The sequence below is a fragment of the Parasteatoda tepidariorum genome, chromosome 8 (genome assembly GCF_982258835.1).
Source record: "Parasteatoda tepidariorum strain Cologne lab strain chromosome 8, Ptep-v5.0, whole genome shotgun sequence".
Classification (NCBI taxonomy): Eukaryota; Metazoa; Arthropoda; class Arachnida; order Araneae; family Theridiidae; genus Parasteatoda; species Parasteatoda tepidariorum.
In genome coordinates, this window is record NC_141762.1 from 30241057 (window position 1) to 30266319 (window position 25263).

The following is a 25263-nucleotide window of genomic DNA, read 5'->3' on the forward strand; positions in this document are numbered from 1 at the left end:
GACTACCTATTTGAATGATGTGTTTCAAATAATTCAAAAACTAGAAACCTTAAAAAATTTTGGATATTTTTTAAAAAGTTAAGAATTATTATTTTTTAAATCAAAATTGATGTTCACAAATAATGAAATACATTATAAAATAAATTACTGCTTTTTTTTACAACATTTTTATTGTTAGACAAATATAAAATGTTAGTTAAATATACAATACTACATTCAATTTACTCACATACAATATACTATCAAAGCCTGGTAACCAATCCATTTTATCATTAATAAAAAAAATACAGCTATATATATTTACATGTGTAACACTGAATGTCCGAAACAGAAATCAAAACCAATAACACATTTTCCATGTGTTATCTGATTCCCAGGCTATTTATTTTTTAAGTAAAATTATAAAAGGCTTCATTTTAAGTAAATTGGAATTATCAAAAATAAGTCAAAAGATTCCAGTAAAAAATAAATAGAACAATAATAGTATTTACAAAAAGCTCAGAAGTATTTAAATTAGAGCTTCAAATTTGCTTTTTATTCAATACCAGTCAAGCAGCTTAGAACTTCTTCAATATCATCCATTTCTTCAAAATCATCTATACCTTTTGTTTGTGATGTTTGACTGGCATTATCACTTGATAAACTAGATTGTAACTTTGGAATCGGCTTAGCAGGAGCTGTAATAAGAAGTAGAAATAAATGCATAAGATTTTAAATAAAATAAATTTTAAAAAAAGAAACGAAAGAAAATGATACACAGTGTGAATGATTAGGCATTAGAAAAATAGCAATATAATCAAAGTATTGATAGTTTGATACTATCAAAGTATTGATAATTCGATACTATCAAAGAATTGATATTTCAATACTATCTAAGTATTTATATTTCCTTTGTTAATGGTTGAAATTGCTACATCTTTTCAATCAGTAGGGATTGATACTTTCAAGTGATAGTATTAATACTTTTGTTTATCAATATATATGATATTTTGTAATGAAAATAGTATCAAAAAATTTATCTTTTTCTTACTAAGTTTATTGGAATTGGATCATATTATAATAGTATAAATACATACGAACTACATCTTATTTTCATATATTAATTAATTCTGCTTACAATAATTTATGAGGCATATCAAACATGAAGTCATGAATTCAACACGGACTGTAAAAAAGGTTAAACAATATTTTTAAAAAAATCAATTAAATATTACAACTAAATAATTTTATTTTGCACTACTCTATTTCTCTGTAAAATATAGTTGCTAAATAAATTATTCTTATAATTGAATCCTTGAATTCCGGTTTACCTAAAGGACAATAAGCCAGATTCTACTTTAAGAAATGCTTCATTTCAAACATTGCTCTTGCAATTCCCAGTTATTTATACAGTAACCAAAACTGGCTAATTTTAATTAATTTACAGGACAAAAACAAATAAATATTGATAATAATGTATCGCAATCAATAATTTAAGCTAAAAATATATGAAAATTCAGTATCAAGTTTTGATAGTATAGGTGGTTATCAATATTTTTCTTTGGATACTGTATCTCTGTGAAAGATAAATTTAACAAACCATAAGTTCATTTAAAAACAATTTTTTACTTTTTCTTATTAATAAATCTGGATCAATAATGTCCTTCCCATTAGCAGCTCAACAACAAACTTAAAATACATTAATTTCCAATCAATCTGGAATCTTTTCAAAATTTAAGATAAATCCATTTGTGCTTACATTGTCTTATAATAAAATAATACTAAAAGTGCATCATAAGGTCAGCTGAATGATGTTCAGAATAAATTATTTATTTTCAAAAAAAATTTTTCCCATAAATTTTTAATAATGGCAACACATACCAAGTCAAATTTGTCACACGTTTTTATAAATAATTGGTACCCAGGAAATATTTAAAACTCTAATGAACATAATTTTATATTTGAATAGTTTTTTGCCTTAGCCCTCATCAAAGAATATCTTAAATTTGTCAGATAAATTAAAAAATTTCTTTTGTTTAAAAATTTGAAATTTCTTTTACTAATTTTTCAATTGATTTCCTGACATTTAAAATAAATATAAAAAACATCATGGAAGAACTTTGGCATACAATAATTGTTTAATATTGCAGACCTGATCTTGGTAACTGTTTGCTATTATTTTATTTTACTCTACAGAAAGGACAATAAAACGTTATTAGCCAGATAAAATTTATTGAAAGAGAAATGAGTTGAGTACTATTAGTATGTATGTTTTTAGGAACAAACAGAAAGTAGTAAAACCAAATCCAACAATGTTAATAAGTTCAATGTTTATATCTAAACTATTATTAAAAAGGGAAAAGAATAAAATTAAGTAAATTAGAATTAAGGTAAATCTTCACATAATTAGTGGATAATCAAAATTTAATAAAATATTTTATGCTTAGCTCTTACTCTAAACAATGTTAGTGATCAATTAATATGAAAATTAATATTATTTACTTGTGAAACAATTTAGAATTTCAAAAATCATCATAAAACAGCTTTTTTTCACCAAGAAACAGCAAAAATAAAATGACGCAGAATAAAAGTAAATAAAAAAGAAACACAGTAGATATCATAAGCAAAACATGTGGGGAAAATTTTAAGGCATAAATCACTGCCTATTACAAAACAATAAAATATATTATATTTATGGTTTTGCATAATAATAAAGTAATAATAAAGTTTAGAACTTTAATTTCTTAAGTTACCCTTAAAATCAGAAGAACTCCATGTCTATTTAAGTACAAATTATCTAAATACGTTTAAATGTCCGTACATTGCATCCTTTAAAGATAAATATGTTTTAATTCAGATTGTTAAAAAAAGTATGAATTAACTAAATCTATGTGCATAAAAATGTTATTAAAATTATATATCTATTGTTTTTCTTTAAAAGAAAATTACTAACTCTAAAGTAATGTAAAAAATTTTAGTAAAAAGGTTGAGCTTTGAAATATTTAAATGAATGTTCGAAATAAAAATGTACAGGAACCATAAAAAACTACAAACAACAATTTAAATTTTAATATGCAATATTATTATTTTATAAAAGCTATAAAATAAAAATATATATTAAAATAGAAAAACCACAGAAAATATATGAATCTAACTCTAACAATTTCAATATTAATTATTATTGCATTAAAAAGTCATTAAATAACAAACAAACACTAATATAAACTACATCTTACATGTTATTTTAAATTCTTAAAACGTAATTTTTCTTATGTTGGTACAAGAAGTTTGAAAACCCTTGATTCAAAGCATAGAAAAAAAAGCATAAAAAATTATTTTGCACAATAAAAAAAAAAAAAAAAATTTTAATTTTTTTTAAAAACTTTATGTGTACATTGAACAGTCCAACAAAGTATTAAGCTTTAGATAAAAATCGTCATTAAAGAGAGAAAAATAATAATAAAGTCTAGAAATTTAATTTCTTAAGTTACCCTTAAAATCAGAAGAACTCCATGTCTATTTAAGTACAAATTATCTAAATATGTTAAAATGTCCGTACATTGCATCCTTTAACCCTTTCGCGACGCAAAGCGCGAAAGCGCGCTTACCGCTGAGGCCGGCAGTCTCTCTAGCGTGTGTCTCCCCAGGGCCGGAGGGTTTTTTGATGTTAAGCCTAATTTCATGATATTACCGAAATATCAGCGCGTTGTTTAATATTGTTCTGTAGAGTATTTAAGTGACATATGCTTTATATATATTTCCATGGATACTTTATTTACTTAAGTTATTTCTTGTTTAAATGCAATATAAATGTTAATAAGTTTAAATATTTTGCATAATTTCCTCTATTTCCAGCTCAGTTAAAATTTTTCGACGCTTCGACATTCTAACGGTAAAAAGAAAAAAAATTCAAGCCTACAAGATCTAATTATCCACTAAAAACTAATCCGAAAATCGAAAGTAGTGAGAGAAAAGAGAAACTCCCTTACTTACTGTAAATAAATATCACGTGCTAATTAAAAGAGCCCTCATAAAACATTTCCCCCCTCCACTCCTTCCCCTAGAAACCACGTGAATGTACTTTCATCTTGAGTAGAAGGTCAAATCTACATGTATCTGAAACCATATGAACATACAATGCCATCTTTTGGAAGAAATTTCATTTTTTAAAACGTTCCGAAACGCTGGCACAAATAAGCGACGGTCGGGGGTGAACGAGAAAACTCTCTGACACGCGGGTGTGTCGGCCGGGAAGTGAGCGCGTTTCTTGCTGGCACATATATGTGACAGTCGGCTCGAAAGGGTTAAAGATAAATATGTTTTAATTCAGATTGTTAAAAAAAGTATGAATTAACTAAAGCTATGTGTATAAAAATGTTATTAAAATTTTGATGAAAATTATATAAATAAATGCAGATAATAAGATGAATAGATAGATAAAGATATAAATAGATGAAGAGCAAACTTTTTGGCAAAATTCTGCAATAATCGATGTTTACCTCGTTCCTTTTTAATTCCTTTCCTAATCTTTTCACTTTCTTCAAAATACTGATTAGGGTGGCTAATTCCTTGATCAATAGATGTTTCTTGGTGGGAGAGTTCGAAAAATCGAGTGCAAGCTATTTGATAGTGTCCTCGTGTAGTTAAGTCAAGAATCTATGAGAGAAAACAATGTTAAAATGCCATTACATAATATTGATATGGCAAAATAAATCAGGTTTCACACACATTATAAAAAACCAAAGCAAAGAATATTTTTAACCAATGAAAGGTCATTGATATGAGAATTTCAAGTCAAATATTATGAAAACATCAATGTTGAATAGAAACAGTTTTAAGTCTTTTTTACTTTTCCTTACGGCTGGCACATTGAGTGGACCAGAATGGCTTCATCATACTATGCACCGTAAGCAAAAAGTTGAATTAACCCATTGCTTACATTATTCCAAGTTTTACCATCACATGCGGTCCACATGTTGTACCAGCCGTAAACAAAAGGTTAAGAAAAAAAGACTAAGAACAAAAATTAAACCAGAGTAAAATCTTTTTATGCAAGAATTTAAATTCTTAACAGAGGAAACAAACAAAATAAAATGATTTGATCTGGTAGAACTGTTTTGAGTTTTATAGTTTTGAGCAGAGGTGCATAAATTCTCTGAGCCTAATATTTCCCCAAAGCACAATTTTCTTGGTTAGAAATTTCCCCTAAAATTATGGTCAATAACTTTTTCAAAATATTTTTAGAAAGTTAAGTTTTAAAAATAGTTAAAAAAAAATTCATCCTAATTTTTATTTAACAAAGCATTTCACTCTACTGCTAATACAATTTAAAAGTTCCGGAAAATCTACCAATTTCATACTTTACAAGAAAAATTTATTTTTGATTCTAGTTTAATGTGATTTAAAGTTAACTAAATAACGAATCAAAATAAGAAAATCTCCAGTTGGAAAAATAGATGTTCAAGAAAAATTTAAATATTTAGACCACAAAGTATATAAAACTCAGATTTTTATACTCAGACAAACCAAGAACCAATTAAAAATAAAATCAAAGGAAGGTGGAGGTAGATTTTTCATATTCTCAAAATGTCTCCTACTAAAATTCTAGCAGTTGCCTTATTATGGGTTTCAGATCGTAAAATAAACAAGAAAAATGCATGTCAATATAGAAAAGAGGAGAGAAACCAGGTCAGATGAAGTAGTTAGAAATAAGATTCGTAGCATCTGGTCAACTGAGATGCCAAATAAGCTAGACCTTATGAGCCACTGAGCATGTAGAAAACAAGTAAGTCAATGTGGTTTTTAAAAAATGATTACCTAGATCAGCAGTTACCAAAAAGTGCTCTGCGGAGCCCTAGAGCACTTCCATAAACAAATCACAGGTGCTCCGAGAATTTAAATCTTTTAAAATAGAAATTATTCTTAAAACCTGTAATTCTATTTATATCTCAACAATAAAACATTATATATTTTTTCACATTAAATATTAATTTGTATTAAGTTTACAGCTGCTAACGAATTTGATTTATATATTTGGGGTTCCACCAAAAGAAGTTTGCTTGCTTAGGGTTTCATAGTTGTAAAAAATTGTAAATGGCTGATCTAAATAACTCTAAGCCGATACACCATGTATACAGTAGAGGGCAAGAAAGATGCATTGGGACGATTTTGAGGACTTTTGCAAAAAAGTACCTCTTTCTCAAAAAAGGCAGCATTGACAATGATAAAAAAAATTTTCCTAAGAAAAATCAGAACTAGCTTAAATCGTATCAAAATAAAATAGTTTCCACGAATAAAGAATCCTTTACAGATAACATTTCAAAACGAGGTAATAATAAAACTCCACTTACATTTTCTATACCAGTTTTACTAATATGCAAATTCTGTAGCCTCTGCTTTAAATTGCTTTGATCTGAATGCTTGAATGGACAACCTGTAAAAAAATAGTGCATAAGCAAAAGATGATAAATTGATGATTGGGTATAAAATTGTCACAAAACTATAAAAACTAACCATGATGTTCACCAGGGCCTGGAGCATTGGATGTGATGATTTTGACGCAACTATAAGGAGAAAAGTTAGCTCTCTTTCCTTCTTTTCCATAATTGTACCGGATGTTGTAGGTGTATTGTTTATCAAACTATACAACAAAATAAAAATAAATTTTTTTAGCAACAGCAGAACAATAGAAATTGAAAATAAAAATAAAAGTTTACAACAATAAAATTTAAAAGTAAGCAACTAAATCAAGAGTGATTGGGACACAAAGTGAAAAAACCTTGAAAATTTTATGTGCAAAAAATTTATATTAAGATAACAATTTATATACCATACAAGTTTCATATTTACAATAACTTTTTGAATTAACATTTATGATTAAGTTACCTACTAATGAAGTATATTGCACCTTTATAGTAACTAATTCAAGGAAAAAACATACTTCTTACAAGAATCACGATATCGGATTTTAAAATCGAGTGGCTGTGAATCGCAATGATAGATTTAAATGCGGAAATCCACAAACCAATGATCTTGTGATACATTACGATCATTAACATAACATTGCATATCATTAACATAAAGGAACAGGAACAAGTGTAGCTGTACATGATCTATTCCTTAAAATAGATATTTAAAGAGTTGTACAAAAGGTATGTTACTCCTCTAGAAAAAGCAACACACTTAAAATTAAATTTCACTATATGGTGAGTAAGGAAAAAGCATAATAAACGGTAAGATCAGACTGATTGGTCACACTATTTTCAACTATTTTTAACTATCCTATTAAACAGTAATTCACAAAAAAAGCTCCCACATGAATGCATGCAGAATGTCCCTTGATGAAGTCATGTATATCATTCATGTTTGTTTTGTTCTATTTAAATTTACTTTGCATTTTAACTATAATTTTATAATCTTTTTATAATGCTGTTTGATTCAAGGTACGTTTATTAAATTAAATAGTTCTCTTGAGTGACAATTATTTAATTAATTTCATCCTATTCTGAGTGATTGGTTTAAGGATAATTGGATTAATGAACATCATATGATAACAAAATAAGTTGTTTTTTTACAAATGCAGAATTCATTCTTTCATAATGTCTAGAAATATCTCAAAAACGTTGTTAATTGTTGTATTGAAATATATATTAGTTATAACAAGTTTGAAATCTGTAAGATTACCAATTAATTTGATAGTTTTTGACACAAATTATTAATCTGCCTGTAGCCAAAAAGCAGTTTTAGTAGTAGAGGTGATATTTTAAAAATAAAGTTATGGTTTCTATTTTTATGCCTGCCTATATAAATTTTGGAAATAAAGAGCTTAAGGTAACAAATTCAAAAATTAAACCTAGATAAAAATAACTTAAATCAATGTTTATTGGTAGCTAATTATTCAATTTATAGACTACAAGTTTAAAATGTGTCCGGTTTTATACATCTTTTATTTATAATCAAACAAATTAATGTTGCCTAAAAGAAATACTTTTTAATTAACATTAAAATACAGATAATAATAAAATTTAACGATTGCAATTTCTGAAAATGATAAAGTAGAATGGATATCAGCCATATTTCATAAAACTAGCAAAAGTTTGAGTTTATTTGAAGAATGTTTAGTTATATAGGGTTATGATAAAAAAGCATTTTTAAGGGTAGAATGACAGCAATCAAAACTTTTTAACAAAGTAAAATAACAGTAAATTTTAAATAAATAAAAAATAAAATTAAGAACAGTAAAATATAGCAATATTTGTCTTTATGCTAAAAGAGGAAAATATCATTAAGGTAACTAAAAAAACTTTGGAATGAACATTAACAACATTTCTTGAAATATAATGTTTTCCATGTTTTTTTAAAAAAGTTATTAAACCAAAGCTATTAGTACTATGGTTAAAACAGATATAGGGTTAAAATATCGTATCTGGCATAGCTGGCTAATATACCAGATAATTGGCAGTCCCCGGTATTAAAATTTATTCCGCAGTTGATCCAGTCTAAAATTATCTACTGAAAAATCACATTAATGTAACTAAAAATTGAAATATTTAAAATTAAATTAGAAACATTTGGTTAATTTTTAATATTTTATCCGGCCAAATTAATATCCATTACACCACTAATAAGTATCACTTAAATATCTAAGCTAAAAAGGTAATCAAAAGTTTTACCACCAAGTATGATTAATAAATAATAAAAATCTCAATTCATTTTGCCTAAACAGCAAATTTAAACAGTATAACATGTTTTGTATACCTCTTAAAAACATATAATTATATATATATATAGTATATATATCATAAAAATATACTAATATTGAAATTTATTTATTTTTAAGTAACATATTTTAAATCTGATGCAGGAAAAATATTATTTGAATATAACTTTTTACACATTTCAACAGCATTTAGACATATTTTACCATTTAAATTTAAGAAAAAAAATAGGTAGAAAAATAATAATTAATAAATAAATTGAATAACCTTATCACTGTCCATAACTTTAGTAAATTCTTCCCGCCAAAAGCGTAATGCATCATCTAATGACAAACCAATTCCTTTAAGGAACAGGCCATATTGTAATCTTCCATTATATTTCAGATGATGGTTTTTTCTTAATGTCTCATGCAAATTCCTCATACATAAAGGAAATGCCACTTTTGAAAGCTGAAAAAAAGTTTAAATATAAGAAAATAACAATAAAAAAATTTACTGCATATATTCAAAACCATTTATTTTAAATTAAGAATTTTTTTAAACTTTAATATAAATTAAGAGAGGTACGTAAGCTTCATGCAAATTAAAAATAAAATTATGAAAAACGAATTACTAAACAATTTTCATGTAAATTAGTACAGTATACTCCATATTTTACATGCTTGTATAATTAGGATTATATATTTTACACAAAAAGAGAGAATAAGTAAAATTTTTAAGAGCAGAAAATATTCATAAATCTGTTGTTCTCTTTGAAAAGAAATTTACTATTATAGTAATATCATTTTTAAAAACTAATGAACGCATGATATATTAGTTTACAAAATTAATGAAGGTTTGTTGGTTTGTGACCACTAATATCCGATTCTCAGATCACTGTGATCATATTTAGTGTTCCCCCAGACCAGTGACTCCAGATTATACATGTTTGCGTAAATAGAACTTCTAAAATTTTACACAAAAAAGCAAATACGAAAATTTTTAAAGAGTGGAAAATATGATTCATAAATTTATTGTTTTCTTTGAAAAGAAATCAACTATTACAGTAAGCAAATTCTTAAAAGTAATGAACAACACTTAGGATATTTGGTTTCCCTTTTAATAGTGGTTCGAGACCATTAAAATCCGATACTCGGATCACTGTCATAACTTTTAGTCTTCCCCCAGACAAGTGACCCACTGCTGTCAATAAAATGTAAAGGATTTGATTTTTCCTGGCAATCATAAGAAGAGAGACATTTTGAATTCTCCCAATTTTAGCCATGTGTCGATAAAGAACACTTCAAGCTTCTGGTGAATTTCTAACCAGCTTTATGTAAAGCTTAATTAGAAATAAACAAGAAATCTTTATGAATAGTTTAATAAAAATGTAGACGGACTTGTGAAATCAGATACTCGTCGTCCTTTTTCCAGTAGCTATATTTTCTTAAGTTTCTTGCCCTGAGATGTCAGACAAACGAATTTATTATCAATTATGTATGGCAAGTGATGAGTATTTCCTAACCAATGCCTTCTTGAGAGTGAACTAACAAGCTTATGAATTTAAGGAGATTTTGCCCATTAAGAAAGAAACTGAGAATTAAGGGATTCTGTTTATAAAACCAAAAAGGAGAGAATAAGGAGGATTTGCCCATAGTGCCTTTATTTTTTTCTTCTCTATCTTAGATGGTTCTGTCACGCACTTTTTTCTATTCATAAAGAATACAAGATTTTTCATGCAAGCAAAATAGTGTCAAATAAATAAGTACATAAAATAGGTAAAAAATAGACAATGGTATTTGGTAGTTTTTATAAACATTTTGGGTCAACTTTTTAAGAAATAACTCCATTAATAATAGATTTTTTTTGGAAAAATAGAAATAATAAACGCTTGCTTTCGATTTGAATTTAAGTAAAGAAATTATGCTTTAATTTTGAATGCTTCATTAGAATGAACAGCAAACTCAATTGATGTAATGGGTTTTAAAATAATAATGAATTTATAAAATAGGGAATGGAAATTAATGCATGGTTCATTATAATAGTCACTGTAATGGGAGATCACAGTAAAGAGTTTAGACTATACATAAAAGCTTTTTCTCAATTTATGAAGCTCCATAAAGAAATCATATGAAAACCTTAAGCATAAAAAATAAATAAGTAAAATAAATTTACATTATCTATCTGATCAGGAGTTATTTCGCCTGTGAAACTAGCCTTCTTATTGCTATAATCAGTTCCAATATAACGCTGATGCAAAGTACTTAGCATGCTTATAAGACGAGTATCTTCTTCCAACTGAGGTAATGCCCTTGAAGTAACCTGAAAGGATTATATAAAAATATTATTAACAAAATTAAATATTATTATTAGTTTTGAGCTTCCTATACATTTTTAAAAGGGTTATCCAATTGTTAACTGTCAATTTATTATTATTTTTTTTTTTAATGAACTAGTTTCTTTATTCTGTCACTCATTATATGTATTTTTACAACAAACAAATTTTGAAAAGCATTTAAACTTAGAGGTAATTAAAATAGAGCTTAACAACTAAGGTCTACATATTAGATTTAAATAATAAGTAAAACTCATTTGGGAAAGTTTATGTATTGTATTACAATTGCATACGTAAAATGTTTATAAATTTCTCCCTTTTTTTATATAATATATTTAAGTAAAAAGAGACTTGAATGCATCAAGACAAATTATAATTATTATAAAGCATTGCATGGAGAAATTAAATTAACTTGCAAGCATCTTGTCCAATTCTTCTTCCGCACAACAGCCTAGAAAAAGCCAAGGTTGTCCCAATTATCTTCCGCACAACAGCCTAGAAAAAGCCAAGGTTGTCCCAATTATCTTCCGCCATCGCTGTTAATCTAAGACCACTGTTTTCACATTTCCAACATCTAACACTACAAGATCTTTTTCTAAATTGTTCAACTCCTAAATGGATGAGCGACTTTTTATCCTGATGCCAGAAGGTTTGCCAAAAGTCTGTTTCTTTACAGAATTAGGTTATTCTTACTTTTTCATGTGTTCAAGCAATCTTATATCATATGCTTTAAATGATATTGGGCTTTTTAAAATTTTTACTGTATTTACTATATGGGCAATTCCACGAAATTGTCAACTTTTAAGTGAAATTTTTTTTTATGAATTGCATATTTTAATTTTAAAAATATGTTCAAAAATAGCCAAAGTCTACATATTACTGTTTAATTTTTGATAATTTTAAGTTTTTTGAATCTGGCAGCATTCTAAAGTAATCACATGGCTGACAAGTGAATTCTTCACATTTGTGCTCAAATTGTTTTCTTGAAAAATACTTATAAAATAAAAGAAATGTATCTTTCTTTTGCAATATTTTGATAAAAATATGCATATTTTACAAAATTTAAACATTTAAGACATAGCCTTTAAGTCATTTTAAGTTTAATATATTAAATAAAAGTAACTTTTTTTTGTGTCATTCCGTCACATGTTTTAGTATATTTTCTTAAATAGCAACTGCGTTTTTCAATGAAAATGTGTATATTTTGGAATATAAAGCAGATGTGGCATAAGAATCAATGAGAAATTGTAAAATTCTATGCATTTGATTATTAACTTCCAATAATTAGCGTGACGGAATGACACATCTTCGGCGATGGAATGAGAAAACGAGTCCTTGAGAAGCTTAGTCAAAAACTAGGGAATTTTTTTTTTTCAATTGACCTAATGGCTAAAACAGCTGTTGAAAGACAGATAAAATGTTGAAAAAGACCAAGATCCCCATGATATGATGAAGAAAAAAGACAGAGAAAGAAAGGCAGAGAAGAAAGCTTCCGCGACAAAAGTTGGACTTAAAAAACTCAGAAGTGCAAACGCTGTTGTGCAGAGATTGTGTAAACAAAGAAAAAATCAAATTCTACCAATCTCTTCACATACAAATAATTTAAATTCCCTATACAAATTCCTGCAGAGTCTTGATAAAGCCATGAAAAAAAATTGTACACTCACCATAAAAAAAAATTGTACACTCACTTCCAAAATCACCAATAGAGGTAAAAAAATTAATTCAGTCTTTATGTGAGAAGTATTTAACATCGAACTGAAAAGAAACTAAGTGAGAAAAGTAATGTTGATGAGCTGTTTAATTTGGTTAAAAAATTTTACTGTCAAGATGATGTTAGTTACAAGCCCCCAAGTATGAAGGATTCAGTCATAATACAAACTCTGACAGAGTAACGAAGAGTGCAGATGCAATATATACTTATGTCCTTAAAAGAGGCTTTTCATAAAGAAGCATATATTGATGTAAAGTGTGTCTTATCTCATTTTTGTTCTTATTCTTATTTTTGTTAAGTGTATTTCATTAATACCTCACAGCACATGCACCTATAAATACCATGTAATTGTGATGTTGTTCTAAAAGGCCAAACAAGATGTTGGCTGCTGTAAAACGGCACATAATATGTCAAAGAATTTTATGATTTCATAAAGTCGAAGCAACAAATCGTTGAAGTTTTGTTTTTGTCCAGCTATTCTATTTAAGAGAGGGCAAAAGAGAATGACTTCAGCTAGACACTTGCTACATTAGCATTGCCAGGAACAAGAGACTTGCACTAGATGCTCATGTAGTTGAGAAGCGAATCATCAAAATTGGAATGCTTTCTAATTTTAACCAAAACCAAGTGTATGATTTGAAAAGCCACTGTTTTGAAGAGGAAATGGAAAATATGATTGAGGAGTATGCGGTCGGCTCTTTAATCATTGTCCCATACTGCGAAAAAAAAGAAGGCACATTTATATGCAGCGCAAATTACTTTGATAAACAAAGACGATTTAGATTTTAAAGTATTTAAAGAACATGGGACAAAAATTGATTTATGCATAAATTTCCTGAGAACGAAGATAAGATGTGACATTGGCAAGTTAGATATAAAACCTCTTCTAAAACAACCTAATTTTCAAATTGTTGAAATTTTAACTGATTCTTACGTAAATATTAGTTCTGTTTATCTGTTACATTCTGTTTATCATTTACATATTAATAAAACATTTTTTAAATGAAGACTTTCTTCCACTAAACTTTTTGTCATTCCGTCACGGTCATTCCGTCACAGCAAATAGATGTTAATAACTGCTAGCCAACCTGAGGTTAATTTTCCAAATTCACAATTTACATTGCTTACACATTATACTAAAAGTAAAAAATAGTTCAGGAAAATAATAGTTGCAAAATTCACAGAAACTACCAGTTCTAAGAGGCATGCCGAAAGCTTGGTTGCCAAAATGTCATTCCGTCACACAAGTAAAAAGTTTATAAAATTAAAAATAAAAAAAATACAAAATTCTTTTTTTTTTAGTTTATGAATCACATTATACCAATAATAATGATATGCATGAGAAAAAATCATGTTTATTTGAAATTAGATGCATAGAAACGTCAATTAATTGTCATCATGCAAGTCAAAATGTCATTCCGTCACATATGGAATTGCCCATATGTTAACTTTCATTCACAGGGTCATAAATTTTCCTCAAAATTTTTCTTTCAATGATCAGTAGTTTATCTTCTACTGCCACCATACAAGACTAATTAATAAATTTCGAATAGTAATGTATGTTAGCATTCTTTTTAATCCATAAAAATTTCTGTTTGCTCTCATAATGTGATTATCGATTTCTGTTGCCACATTATTTTTCTTAATTTCAATGTTGAAAGCTATTTAAATTCTGAAACTCTATTAAACCTGTAATTATTTATTACAAGAAATTTAAGGTTGGTCTTTCTAGTGCTGATTTTCAAATATTTGGCTTTTGTTTCATTGATTGTTAAGCCTGCATTTTTAACAGTTCTTGTTTAATTTGTTTAAAAATATGCTATAAAATAATAAATTATTCCTTATGGAGAAAGAAAAACATAATTTATATAAACAAGCATAATTAGATGCTATATTAACTTAAAAGACGTATTGAAATAGTACTTGTAAGACAGAATGTAGAGATAAATATACAAAACAAATGCTTTTATTCCTTACAGCTAATGCATGTGAAAGATGGGCTCTATATGCTGAGACAACGGTGACAACTAGATCCTCTTCAGGAATATACGCTAATCCTCTCTCCAAATATACTTTACGGTTTTTTATGAGATCTAAAACTTCTGTAAAAGGGACCTAAAATAACATTTTTTTTCCAAGATGTTAAAGTACCACAAGATTATAATTATTTTTTATAACAACATAGTTAATGAATTTTTTTTTATTTACTTTACCTTATAAAACTTCGAAGCCAAAACTTTAGTTAGTGAATGGTTGAAACCTAGGTACAATTTCGAACTCAACCGTTCCTTTTCCTCACTTGTGATCTATAAAATTATTAAACATAAGTGAAAAGAACTAATATTCTTTTAAAATATTTCTTTTTCTACTTGAGAAGTAATTAATTTAAAGATCTTGACATTAAGATTCTTAAAAATTAATGTATTTTTATTTTCTGCAAAATAGCAAAAATAATGCAAGAATTATATAATAGTATACAGCAGTAAAAAAAGAATATTTTAAGTTAAAACTGTATGAAGATTTTAGGATTCAATGCTCTTAATCTTCTGCACATTAAGCATTTGAACAAGTTAGTACAGATTTATCCTTTCATTATGTTTAAACTGAAATACACAGGGCAAAACTAGTTATGCAAATAATAAATCAGAATAAATGCAAAAAATTTGAGGTTAACCATTAATTAGGCACACATATCAAAGCACGCAGATAGCTAGAAGAAGAGTTGACAAAAATCGTGACTTTTTGAATTTTCTTATTTAAATATTTTTTTTCTTCTTATTTATCTTTTTTCTTCTTACATTTATCAACCAAATCCTTTGATCTAATCAATAAATAATACTATTTAAAATAAATAATATTTTTAGCCAATATGTTTAAAATTATGTTTTGATTTTTACTATCGAATCATTAGCCCGAGATCCTAAAATGTTAAAGACTATAAGCAATTTGACCGAGAGATATTTTAGTAAATTAGTTTAAATAGTAATTAGAGTAAATTAGTATAAATCAGAATACATTAAAGAAAAAAAAATATTCTAACTTTTTTTAGGTTGAAATAGTCTTTCTCCATTATTGATAAACGCTAACTACATATTTAATAACTTTTAAAAAAACTAAATGGGTTAAGAAAGTTGTTTAATACCAGCAAATACAGCTAATGAAAAACTATAATTTAAATGTTTACCAATATTATTCTCTTTCCACTTACCAATTTTAGTCTCTAATTTAATTTCTTAGTCTGTTTCGAAATATAATAATTTGCATTCATTCCCTTTTTATTATTTCTGTGGAAAAAGCCTTTTAAAAAAATTTACTATCTTAAGAATAAATTGATAAATAATACTGTATAAAAATATTTGACTTAATGATTTATTTTTCAAAAAATAAATTGGCTAAAACTAAAGTTTTTTTTTTTAAAATCACAATTGATTTAAATTGAAATTTTTCAAAAAATCAAGTTATTTAAATCACAGTATTAATCATGATTTAAATCATGACAACCTTGGGTAGAAGTGAGAATTAAGTTGCTCTATCTGGACTTTGCACTTTACTGAACTTAGATGACTTGAAAAATTATGGCAAACATAAAATAGATATGAAGCTTCATGCAAAAGTGTTAACAGTTAAAGAACATTTTAAAAAAAAATTTAACATTTGCTTTTTTGCAACAACATGGGATAAAAAGTTAACTGTTATTTTTATTGAAAAAAGATAAGAAAATTACATAAAATATAAGAAAAAAATGAATTACCTATAAAGGTTTAGTAGCTTATTTCAAGACAAAATAAAGAATTATAATACAAGCATTTTTCAAAATTACAATTAGATAGTCAAATTCCAATTTTTTGTTGAATTAAACTTATGTAAAAATTTTATGCACGATAGATTAATCGCCCGCATCAATTTTTAACAAAAAAACTTTATTTAATTCAATTCACACAATCACGTAATTTTGAAGAATAAAATTGACAAAAATAAAAACCAAATACTTCTGATGATAAGACATATTTGAAAAGGATCAAAACTATCGATATGACTAAAATCCTATCATTTAGTTACAACTTTTAAAATTATTTTATACATAGAAGTATAGTATAGTATCTTAATAATTTATGTAAAATAAATTATAAAATAATTTATGTAAGCCATAATTTTTAAACCATAATAGTTCAGCCATAATTTTTTCATCCAAAACATTCACTAATAAAATTATTTAGGTGATGAGGCATAGAAAATTACCCAGTAGGTAGTAAAAGAATTATAACAACTTTTTTTTAAAAAAATATTGTAATACAAAAATAAAAAAGTAGATAAATCAAAAGAAACTCAGAGTAGTTACTTCATCATAGTTCAAGTCATTAAACTTCATAAATTTGGCTCTAATTTCACTATGCTCTGCCATGAAACGAAGGCGAAACAGATCAACTTCTTGAGTAATAAACCATCGACGCAAATCTTCTCTATAAAATAAGCAAAGTTTTAAAAGTGACAAAAAAAAAACAATGTTCATCAGGTACGAAAACCTTACAAATAATTTATAACAGGACTAAACATTGTGCCAAGATCAACTGTAGCAAATCTTATTCTTCAACAATAAAATATGTAGGGTTCATGTTAGTATGGTTACAATTCTCTCCAAATGCTCTACGAATGTCACGAAAACCATATGAATTGGCAACAATATCGTCGCCTTGAAATATGTTTGAAAGTTACAAAATAGTAATGATTTTTTTTTTTTTTTGCATCGAAATCCATGCATTAAAAAAAAAACATTACTCTACACGTAAGTTAAGTTTTAGTTTTAAGATATTTCAAATCAGATAACAATTATAACATCTATTATATATAATTCTCTTACGTGGCTCCCAAAATTTGGCTGTATTTCTTTTCCGCCGGTGGCAACGTTTGCTTTGTTTTAAAAACACCTAAGCATTCTGCCTTTTAATGATGTGTTTCTGATCTAATATATATAATTCTCTTACGTGGCTCCCAAATTTTGGCTGAAGTACTTTGTTCAACTAAATAAGATTCTTTTCACAACAGTTAAATATTTACTTTATTATCTTCATTCATAGAGAAAACAGTCGGCAAAGAATTCTGCTAGGTTAAAAAACATTTCGCTAAAAAAATAACGAATTCTAAAAGAAATAAAAATAAAAAACTTAAAAAATAAAAATGCTGTTGCCAGCCATAGAATTTTTTGAAAGTTAACTTAGCAACATAAATCAAAATGACATAGAAGCGCAACTAGATCAAAATTATGATACCTGAGCGCTTGACGTAACAAATCCTTCAATTCTAAAAGTGTTGTATCGCCAAATTAACAATTGTGTTCTTAAAGAAATTCTATAAAAATTTTTAAATAAACAACCTACTTCTACAACTGCTTCTTGAAGAACTTGGCTCATTGATTAAAAATATTGTTTCAATTTTACAGTACTAACTTTACTTCTACTTTCATTATTGCTATGACCCTCTTTCATTACATTTTACAACTTCATGCTAAATTTGAGGATTTTAAGTTGTTTTGTGGTTGAATACTGACATTTAGAAATGTGTACATAAAAAAAAAAAATATTTAGAGGCTAGAGGAGTTGCCTCAGAAAAATTTGAATTGTTGACATTGAACTTAACAATGGAAACAATCGTTTTTGTGAAAAATTGAATTGTATTGTTGACATCAAATCTAAAAATATTGTGTTTCAACTTAACAATACTACCTTAATTTATACTTTGGAATTGCCTCGGAGAAATTTGAATTGTTAGCAATGACTTAAACAAAAAGTTTCATTTTAACTGACAAATACTATATTATAATTTTAACTTTTTCTATGACTATACTCATTTTCTTACTCTTTTCTTTGTTTTTTATACATTTTATTTTTTTTGTGATAAAATAAAAAACTTATAGTTGTTCTGCTTCTGAACACTGATGAAAACACAAAATGATGGGCTTCATCAACAATCAAAAATATATACATTTATTTTACAAATTCCATATTATTAAGGTGGCGCCCTTCAGAGAATTAAAAATACTAAATTATCTTCATCAAAGCCGATGCTTTACATCCGGTGTTCAGTGGCAGACTACTATTTCATATTGTTTAACAAAACATGGCTTTAACCCTCTGGTGGGAAAGACTTCAAAACAAAACTTACAACAGTTACTTTTCTCAACAACTGAAATTTAGAGTAGTGTGATTAAGAAAAATATGTGAACTGTTTGCAATTTCAAATTAATATTGAAATGTACAGGTTTAGAATTTTCTACAGTGAAAAGTTTTCGGAACTTCAGTATTCAAAAAAGTATACAAAAACTAGACGTTAAGAACGTATCCAATGAGCAAGCAAAGCGAGCATTGAATTGCGAAGTAATCCGAAATGAGCTGTGAAAGCAGTTCCGGGGGTTGGTGAGCGCCAGCGAGCAGGGGGCGAAGCCTCCTAGTATATACATATTTCTCATATGTGGCACTATAAAATGGGGGGGGGCAATATACTTGAGGGTGCCCCTCGGCAAGACACGACTTCTGTTTGGCGCTATTCCTGCTTGCGCAGAACACCGTGGTAACAGGAATGGAGGCCAAAACATAATGATATTTCAATAAAACATTGGAAAATTTCAACAAAACATCGGATAAAGCTTGCAATGAACCCAATATACGCAAAATTAATAAATCCAATAAAAAGGATTTTGAATCAAAACAAAAATTAATTGAGTAGGCGCAGAAAAAAAATAAAAAAAACAACTCACTTCTTCATTAAGCTTGAATATTCTCAGATTTAGATGCACAGAGTTATCTAATAACAGTTAGATACTGTCTAAATTTATCATGAATAGAATCTGTGTACCTCCATCGCCACATATGAATCAAAAATGGCGTATGTAATACAGGACTAGCGGTGACATTGTTTTCTTAAATCCCTTTTTATGACTGCCCACATACCTTCGATCTTATTGACCAGATTCAAAAGTAACCTTATCAGTCGGTATCCAACGTAGAACTAATGGACCTCTGAAATTACAACCGTTGAACATTTAAAAATAAAGCTAAAATCTAAACCAATCAGAATCACGATTGGGTCTCAACATCATCCAGCTCGTATGTAATACAGGACTAGCGGTGACATTGTTTTCTTAAATCCCTTTTTATGACTGCCCACATACCTTCGATCTTATTGACCAGATTCAAAAGTAACCTTATCAGTCGGTATCCAACGTAGAACTAATGGACCTCTGAAATTACAACCGTTGAACATTTAAAAATAAAGCTAAAATCTAAACCAATCAGAATCACGATTGGGTCTCAACATCATCCAGCTTGGCGATCAACCGTGATCACAACTTGGCGAGAATCAAGGGGCACCCTCAAATATAGTCTACCCAAATCTTGAATTTCTTCATGTACTGTTGTACTGACAGCGTAATTGTTCATCAATAAAACAATTTTTCATTCTTTTAAAATCTACTTTACTTAGAATTTCTAGACAACTTTCCTTGTTTTTCTTATTTCTTCCCAGTCCCAGCATTTTAATCTGTATGTTGAATCTAGTTACAAATATAATTTTAACTCTTTTACACTTAATTTTAATAAATTCCAATGTTGTCGTGTCTATGCTAGTGCAAAGATTAGAGTCCTCCAAAAGTCTTGAATAATAAGTCTATTCCAATCTTTAATCATTATGAGGTAATGAACCTAATTAGTTTCAGGATGTAATAGATGACAATTAACAACTTTTTATGTTTACCATAACATGAATCATGCAATTGTAAAGTTCAATATTTTTTTCCCTCAAATTTGTTTACCGTATTAATTTTGGACTTCTTAATAAATACCTAGTTAGTCGTATTGGACCACTAAATTTCAATTGCTAGCGTGAAAAAATATATAATCTTTAATTACAGTAAGGACTAGGGTTTGATCCTCAGTAGTGGCTTGAAGCTCATCCAGTTTCATATCGCTGGACCTGTTAGTAATGCTGATCAAATTACCACAATCATGCCATGTGTCATAAAATTATGGAGACAGTGGACTGTTGCAGGAATATTATGCTTTATTACAGTATTTAATTTGTTATTTTAATGAGCTTAAAACTATAAGATAATACAATAATAGTATTATCAGCAAAAAGTCAATATTAAGATCTTGGTAATGAAATTTTAAAAAAAAAAAAGAAACATAAATGAACATTACCTACGACAATATGCTAAACGAAGTATGAAATGAGAAATGTGATCCCTTCTTCTCTCTAGAATATATTTTTGATCCTCTTTTTTGGCATTTTCAATTGTCTAAAAAAAAAAAAAAAAAAAAAAAAAAAAAAAACATTATTGATGAAATAGAAATCTATAATATTGAACAATACATTTGAAACGAGTTATTAAGAAATTCTGCAATTTTAAAATTTTTAAGCTTAAACTAATTCTTTGCAATAGTGAGTATCTATTATTAAATTAAAAAAAACTTTTTTACAATAACAAATATTGTACTTTTTAGTGACACTTAATAAATAAACAACTGAACTATTTGTATTTCTTTCATTGGGAAAATACAAATATGCATTGAAAAATATTTTTTGTTCATTCATTGTGTTACATAATTTCAAATATCATGGGCCAAATAATCAGAAGTAAAATGACTTTCACATATAGATTTCTTTATCAAAAACAAGTGAAAAGCATTACTTTGTAAAAAGTTTTAAAACAGAGAAAATTATATAAATTTTAAAATCAGTAAAAGCTTAAATTAAAAATAAATTAAAAAGAAAACTAAACATCATTTATTTTTATTTTCACAAGTACGATAAATGTCGCAAAATTCAATTAAATAAATGCAACCAATATTTTGATATTGGATTTCAATGTCAATTACAAATTTAGACATTTTAGCTTCGAATCACTGTATTTACTCTTTAATTAAACTAGAAAATTAAGTATCACATTACATCATTTTAAATTATTCAATATTTGGAAATTAGTTACTAAACATATTACAAATTTATAATAGATAATTTTTTAAAAACTTTTTTAGCAAATTTTAGAAAGTCTAGATTTTATTTTTTATGTGTATATTTAAAAATGGCTTTAGCAATATTTTCTTAAAAAATAATCATAAACATTAAATAATTTAATTATTAAAGTTAATTAATTACATACAATACAGATGCTTTGCAATCGCAGATTAGAAAATAAAGAGGAGTTTATATCATAAATAAAATTAAAACATGGTACATATATACATCAGGGGTCTGTCCAGACATTTTGTGAAAAGTCAGTTTTTATAAAATTGTGAAAAAAATTACTCGTAATTTGTGAATATAAAATAAACGTTAAGTCAAATTCTCTTAACCAGCGTCCTGCTTTTGTGAATTTGTGTAAATAGGGTCCTGTTATTGCAAAAAACTTTTTCAAGGAGTTTTTAATTTGTAAAGAGATACAAGATTATGCTCAACACTGTAAAATTATAATTAAAAAAAATTAAATTTTTAAAAATAAACAGCAATTGCTGCTACTAAATTAGAGATGCAACATACAAATATTTGGTATTTAGCCCATACTGCTGAACGCAGAATATTCATTTTGGATGAATAAAGGAAGAGGCGTCTGCAGAAGACAAAACTTAGTTCATTTACATCTGTCTTTCCTTCCCCCCACCCCCCTGGGAAGGGTTTATTCGATTAACAAAACAATAATGAAGATAAATAAATTTGAGAAAATTCCGTCTTTAAGTAAAAATATTTTTCAAAGGGTCCGTTTTTATGATGGATCCGTTAACGAACCCAAATTTCTTCTAAACAGACCCCTGTATATATATATATATATAATGGGTGAAACATACTTACAATTTTTACATAATGGGAAAGATTAGACTTTCTTAACTCATTGATAATCATTTCTCGATATTCATTGCTGTTTTTGTTGAATTTAGCACCAGCTCTTTCAATAAGCCTTAACACTGTTGAAAAAGAAACCACAAATTTTAAAAAATTTAATGATTGATAAAACAAACAAGTCATTACTAAATTTCATAAGGCAACAATAAAGATTGCAAAGCAATCTTAACCAACATAACATTACAGTAGCCTGGGTTCCTAAACAGAATCCCTTTGGCCGACTGCTCACTTAGGCGGGAAATTTAGACTTAATTGAAAATCAATATGTAAAATGAGCAACAAAAAATTAACACCCTGAATAACTTTTGATCTAATGATCGCTCTATTACACATTACGGCATAATCTCCATCCTTTGAAAGATTGACCTCAAGTATGCTAATTAGCTAATGCAGAAAATAATTCAAATTACGAAATCAGACATAAAAACACACTTTCTCTGAACAAACATACCTTTTTTTTTCTCCAATGATCATGTTTTCTCACCCCCAAATTATAGGATGTACGAAAATATGGACCCAATAATTTGGTCAGGAGAGCTGTCAAAAGTTTGGACCCCATAATATTAAGCTTACTTTTGCCAGACCTTGAGAACTTTTAACAAATTGAAAATTTTTTCAGCACAATTACTATAAAATTCGTTTATGCAAAGATAATTCCAGGCAAAAAAAAATATTTAATAATTATATATTATTATTTCATTTAATAATAGTCGAAAAAATCTTTAATTGCAAGGTATTCAAATTTTTACATCATTTTAAAGAATGTAATTTAATATGGCAAAATATAAAACTTGGACGAAATCTTTTAAACAGTTCTTGAGAAATAAAATTTTGAATATCGGACTTCTATAAAATTAAAATTTGTTTTCTAAGCAACAATTTGACATATTTTGCTTAAATCCATTATTTTGTCACATAAAATAACATTCATGAATTTTTCATTATACATTCTTTATCAAATCAACATTCAGACTGATTATTGCTAAAAGTGCCGAGTACTTTTGGGGAAAGGGGTGTTTTCTAATAAATCATTGTAAAATGATAATTTAAGTCACATATTAACTCATACTGTGTTTAACAGAAAAAAATTTAAATAAGTCAAATGATTTTAATTACCTTTTAACCTTTCCAAGGCCAAATCTTCAAATTCCTCTAATGTGATGACATCTGTTGGTGGAAATTTATAAAATTGCAACGAAAAAGGGTACAAATTCTCAAGTTTCCCAGATAAAGACTGTTGTCTTCGTTGCCTATTTGTGTTAAACTGCATTTTCTAAGTTGAAATATCTTAACCTAAGAAAATGAGATATTTTATTATGATATAATATGTATATAAAAGTAAGAAATTTATTTCATTCTTCATGAAAAAAATCAATATTTACTTAATATTTATATAGAAAAGAAATATTAACAGAAAGATTTCAACTTCCAGTTAAGTTTTTTTTTTCCTTCTGATATTTGAAATATTAACTACATTGTCAGAAGTTTTTGTCGCTTTTGAATGACAAAATTAAATATCTCATTAACAACAAATGGCCGTTTAAATAAATTAGAGTTAGTCTAAAAATTGAATTTTCAAACAATATAAAAACAGGCTTGGATCATAAAATTTTCTATGTTACTAGATCATAAAAACCAGGTTAATATATTTGTAATAAACACCATTTAGTAAACTTTTCTGCCTAAGCTTAACAAGATATACACGCGTTTGCAAAGAATTGATCAATGCTTCATTAGCTATTTTAATGCTTAAAAGTTTTATTATTTGATCACATTTAATAACAAACTACCAAAAGATAACAATGAATCGAAAAAAGAAATTAAGTAAATAAGAGAGAAGTTTTGAATATGAGAAATTTTATTAAATTACTTTAAACTTCTCTCAGTTGAGATCTAACTATGGATCCAACACTGCTTTTCGTTTGAGATTTTTATGGTTAGTAATACATAATTTTATAAAAAGTAAACAGGTTAGAATAAATTTATTTTCAAACTGTGAGAATAACTGTTGGATTTAGATATCTCGTAATCATTATTCTTCGGTTTTCTTTATTTGCTTATCTAGAAACGTTTGAGGCAATGGTAATTTTTCGAAATCTTAAATAACATTCTTAAAATATATAGCTTAGTTTTTAAGAACTAATCACTCCTTTTGTGCATGTGAATAAATATTCACGAACTGAAAATGTAAACAAAAATATTTATTTCGAACTGATTTTTACGTGCAAGAAAAATATCAGAATGAAGACGAAACAACAAAATAATTTTTTTTTTCATTTAACGCTTTTAGAATCAAATATTATAGCCATAAAAACAAACGACAAACAAAAAGAACATAATTTTTAAATACTTTTTTTCTGCCTCCACTATCTTTTGATTTTATTTTAGATTCGGAAACAAGACCGAACATAAAAAACAGAAAGATTCATTTCCTTCACATTCGCGCCAAAAGTGTCCGGCGGTATTTGTTTACATGCTTGCATTGCCATTTTCAAACTATTCAATGAATTAGTAATAAATTTTAGTTTAAACCTTTAAAAATGCTTACTATGATAACATTTTTGTTTCTAAAACACTTAACATAATTTATTACAATTTTAATTAACTAATAAATATCATTGCTTGTTACATAATGAGGCTGAACTGAA

The 25263-nt window shown here is 27.2% G+C and overlaps 1 protein-coding gene across 2 annotated transcripts; it reads right to left on the reverse strand.

The window, feature by feature from the left end:
- Positions 1–203: 203 nt before the first annotated feature.
- LOC107447263 (DNA primase large subunit) lies at positions 204–25260 on the reverse strand. 2 transcript variants are annotated; one of them, XM_087150082.1, is made up of 13 exons: positions 24966–25260; positions 23732–23908; positions 22565–22677; positions 20917–21014; positions 17064–17184; positions 14938–15030; positions 14702–14839; positions 10851–10997; positions 8964–9146; positions 6493–6619; positions 6330–6412; positions 4479–4635; positions 204–677 (listed from the first exon to the last, which is right to left on the reverse strand). In XM_087150082.1, the coding sequence occupies exons 2-13, from the start codon at positions 23883–23885 to the stop codon at positions 535–537; spliced, it is 1557 nt and encodes a 518-aa protein (XP_087006208.1). In that variant the 5' UTR covers positions 23886–23908; positions 24966–25260; the 3' UTR covers positions 204–534. The 2 variants fall into 2 exon arrangements, with proteins under 2 accessions (XP_087006208.1, XP_087006209.1); XM_087150083.1 differs by having other exon boundaries at positions 24486–25072.
- Positions 25261–25263: the final 3 nt, after the last annotated feature.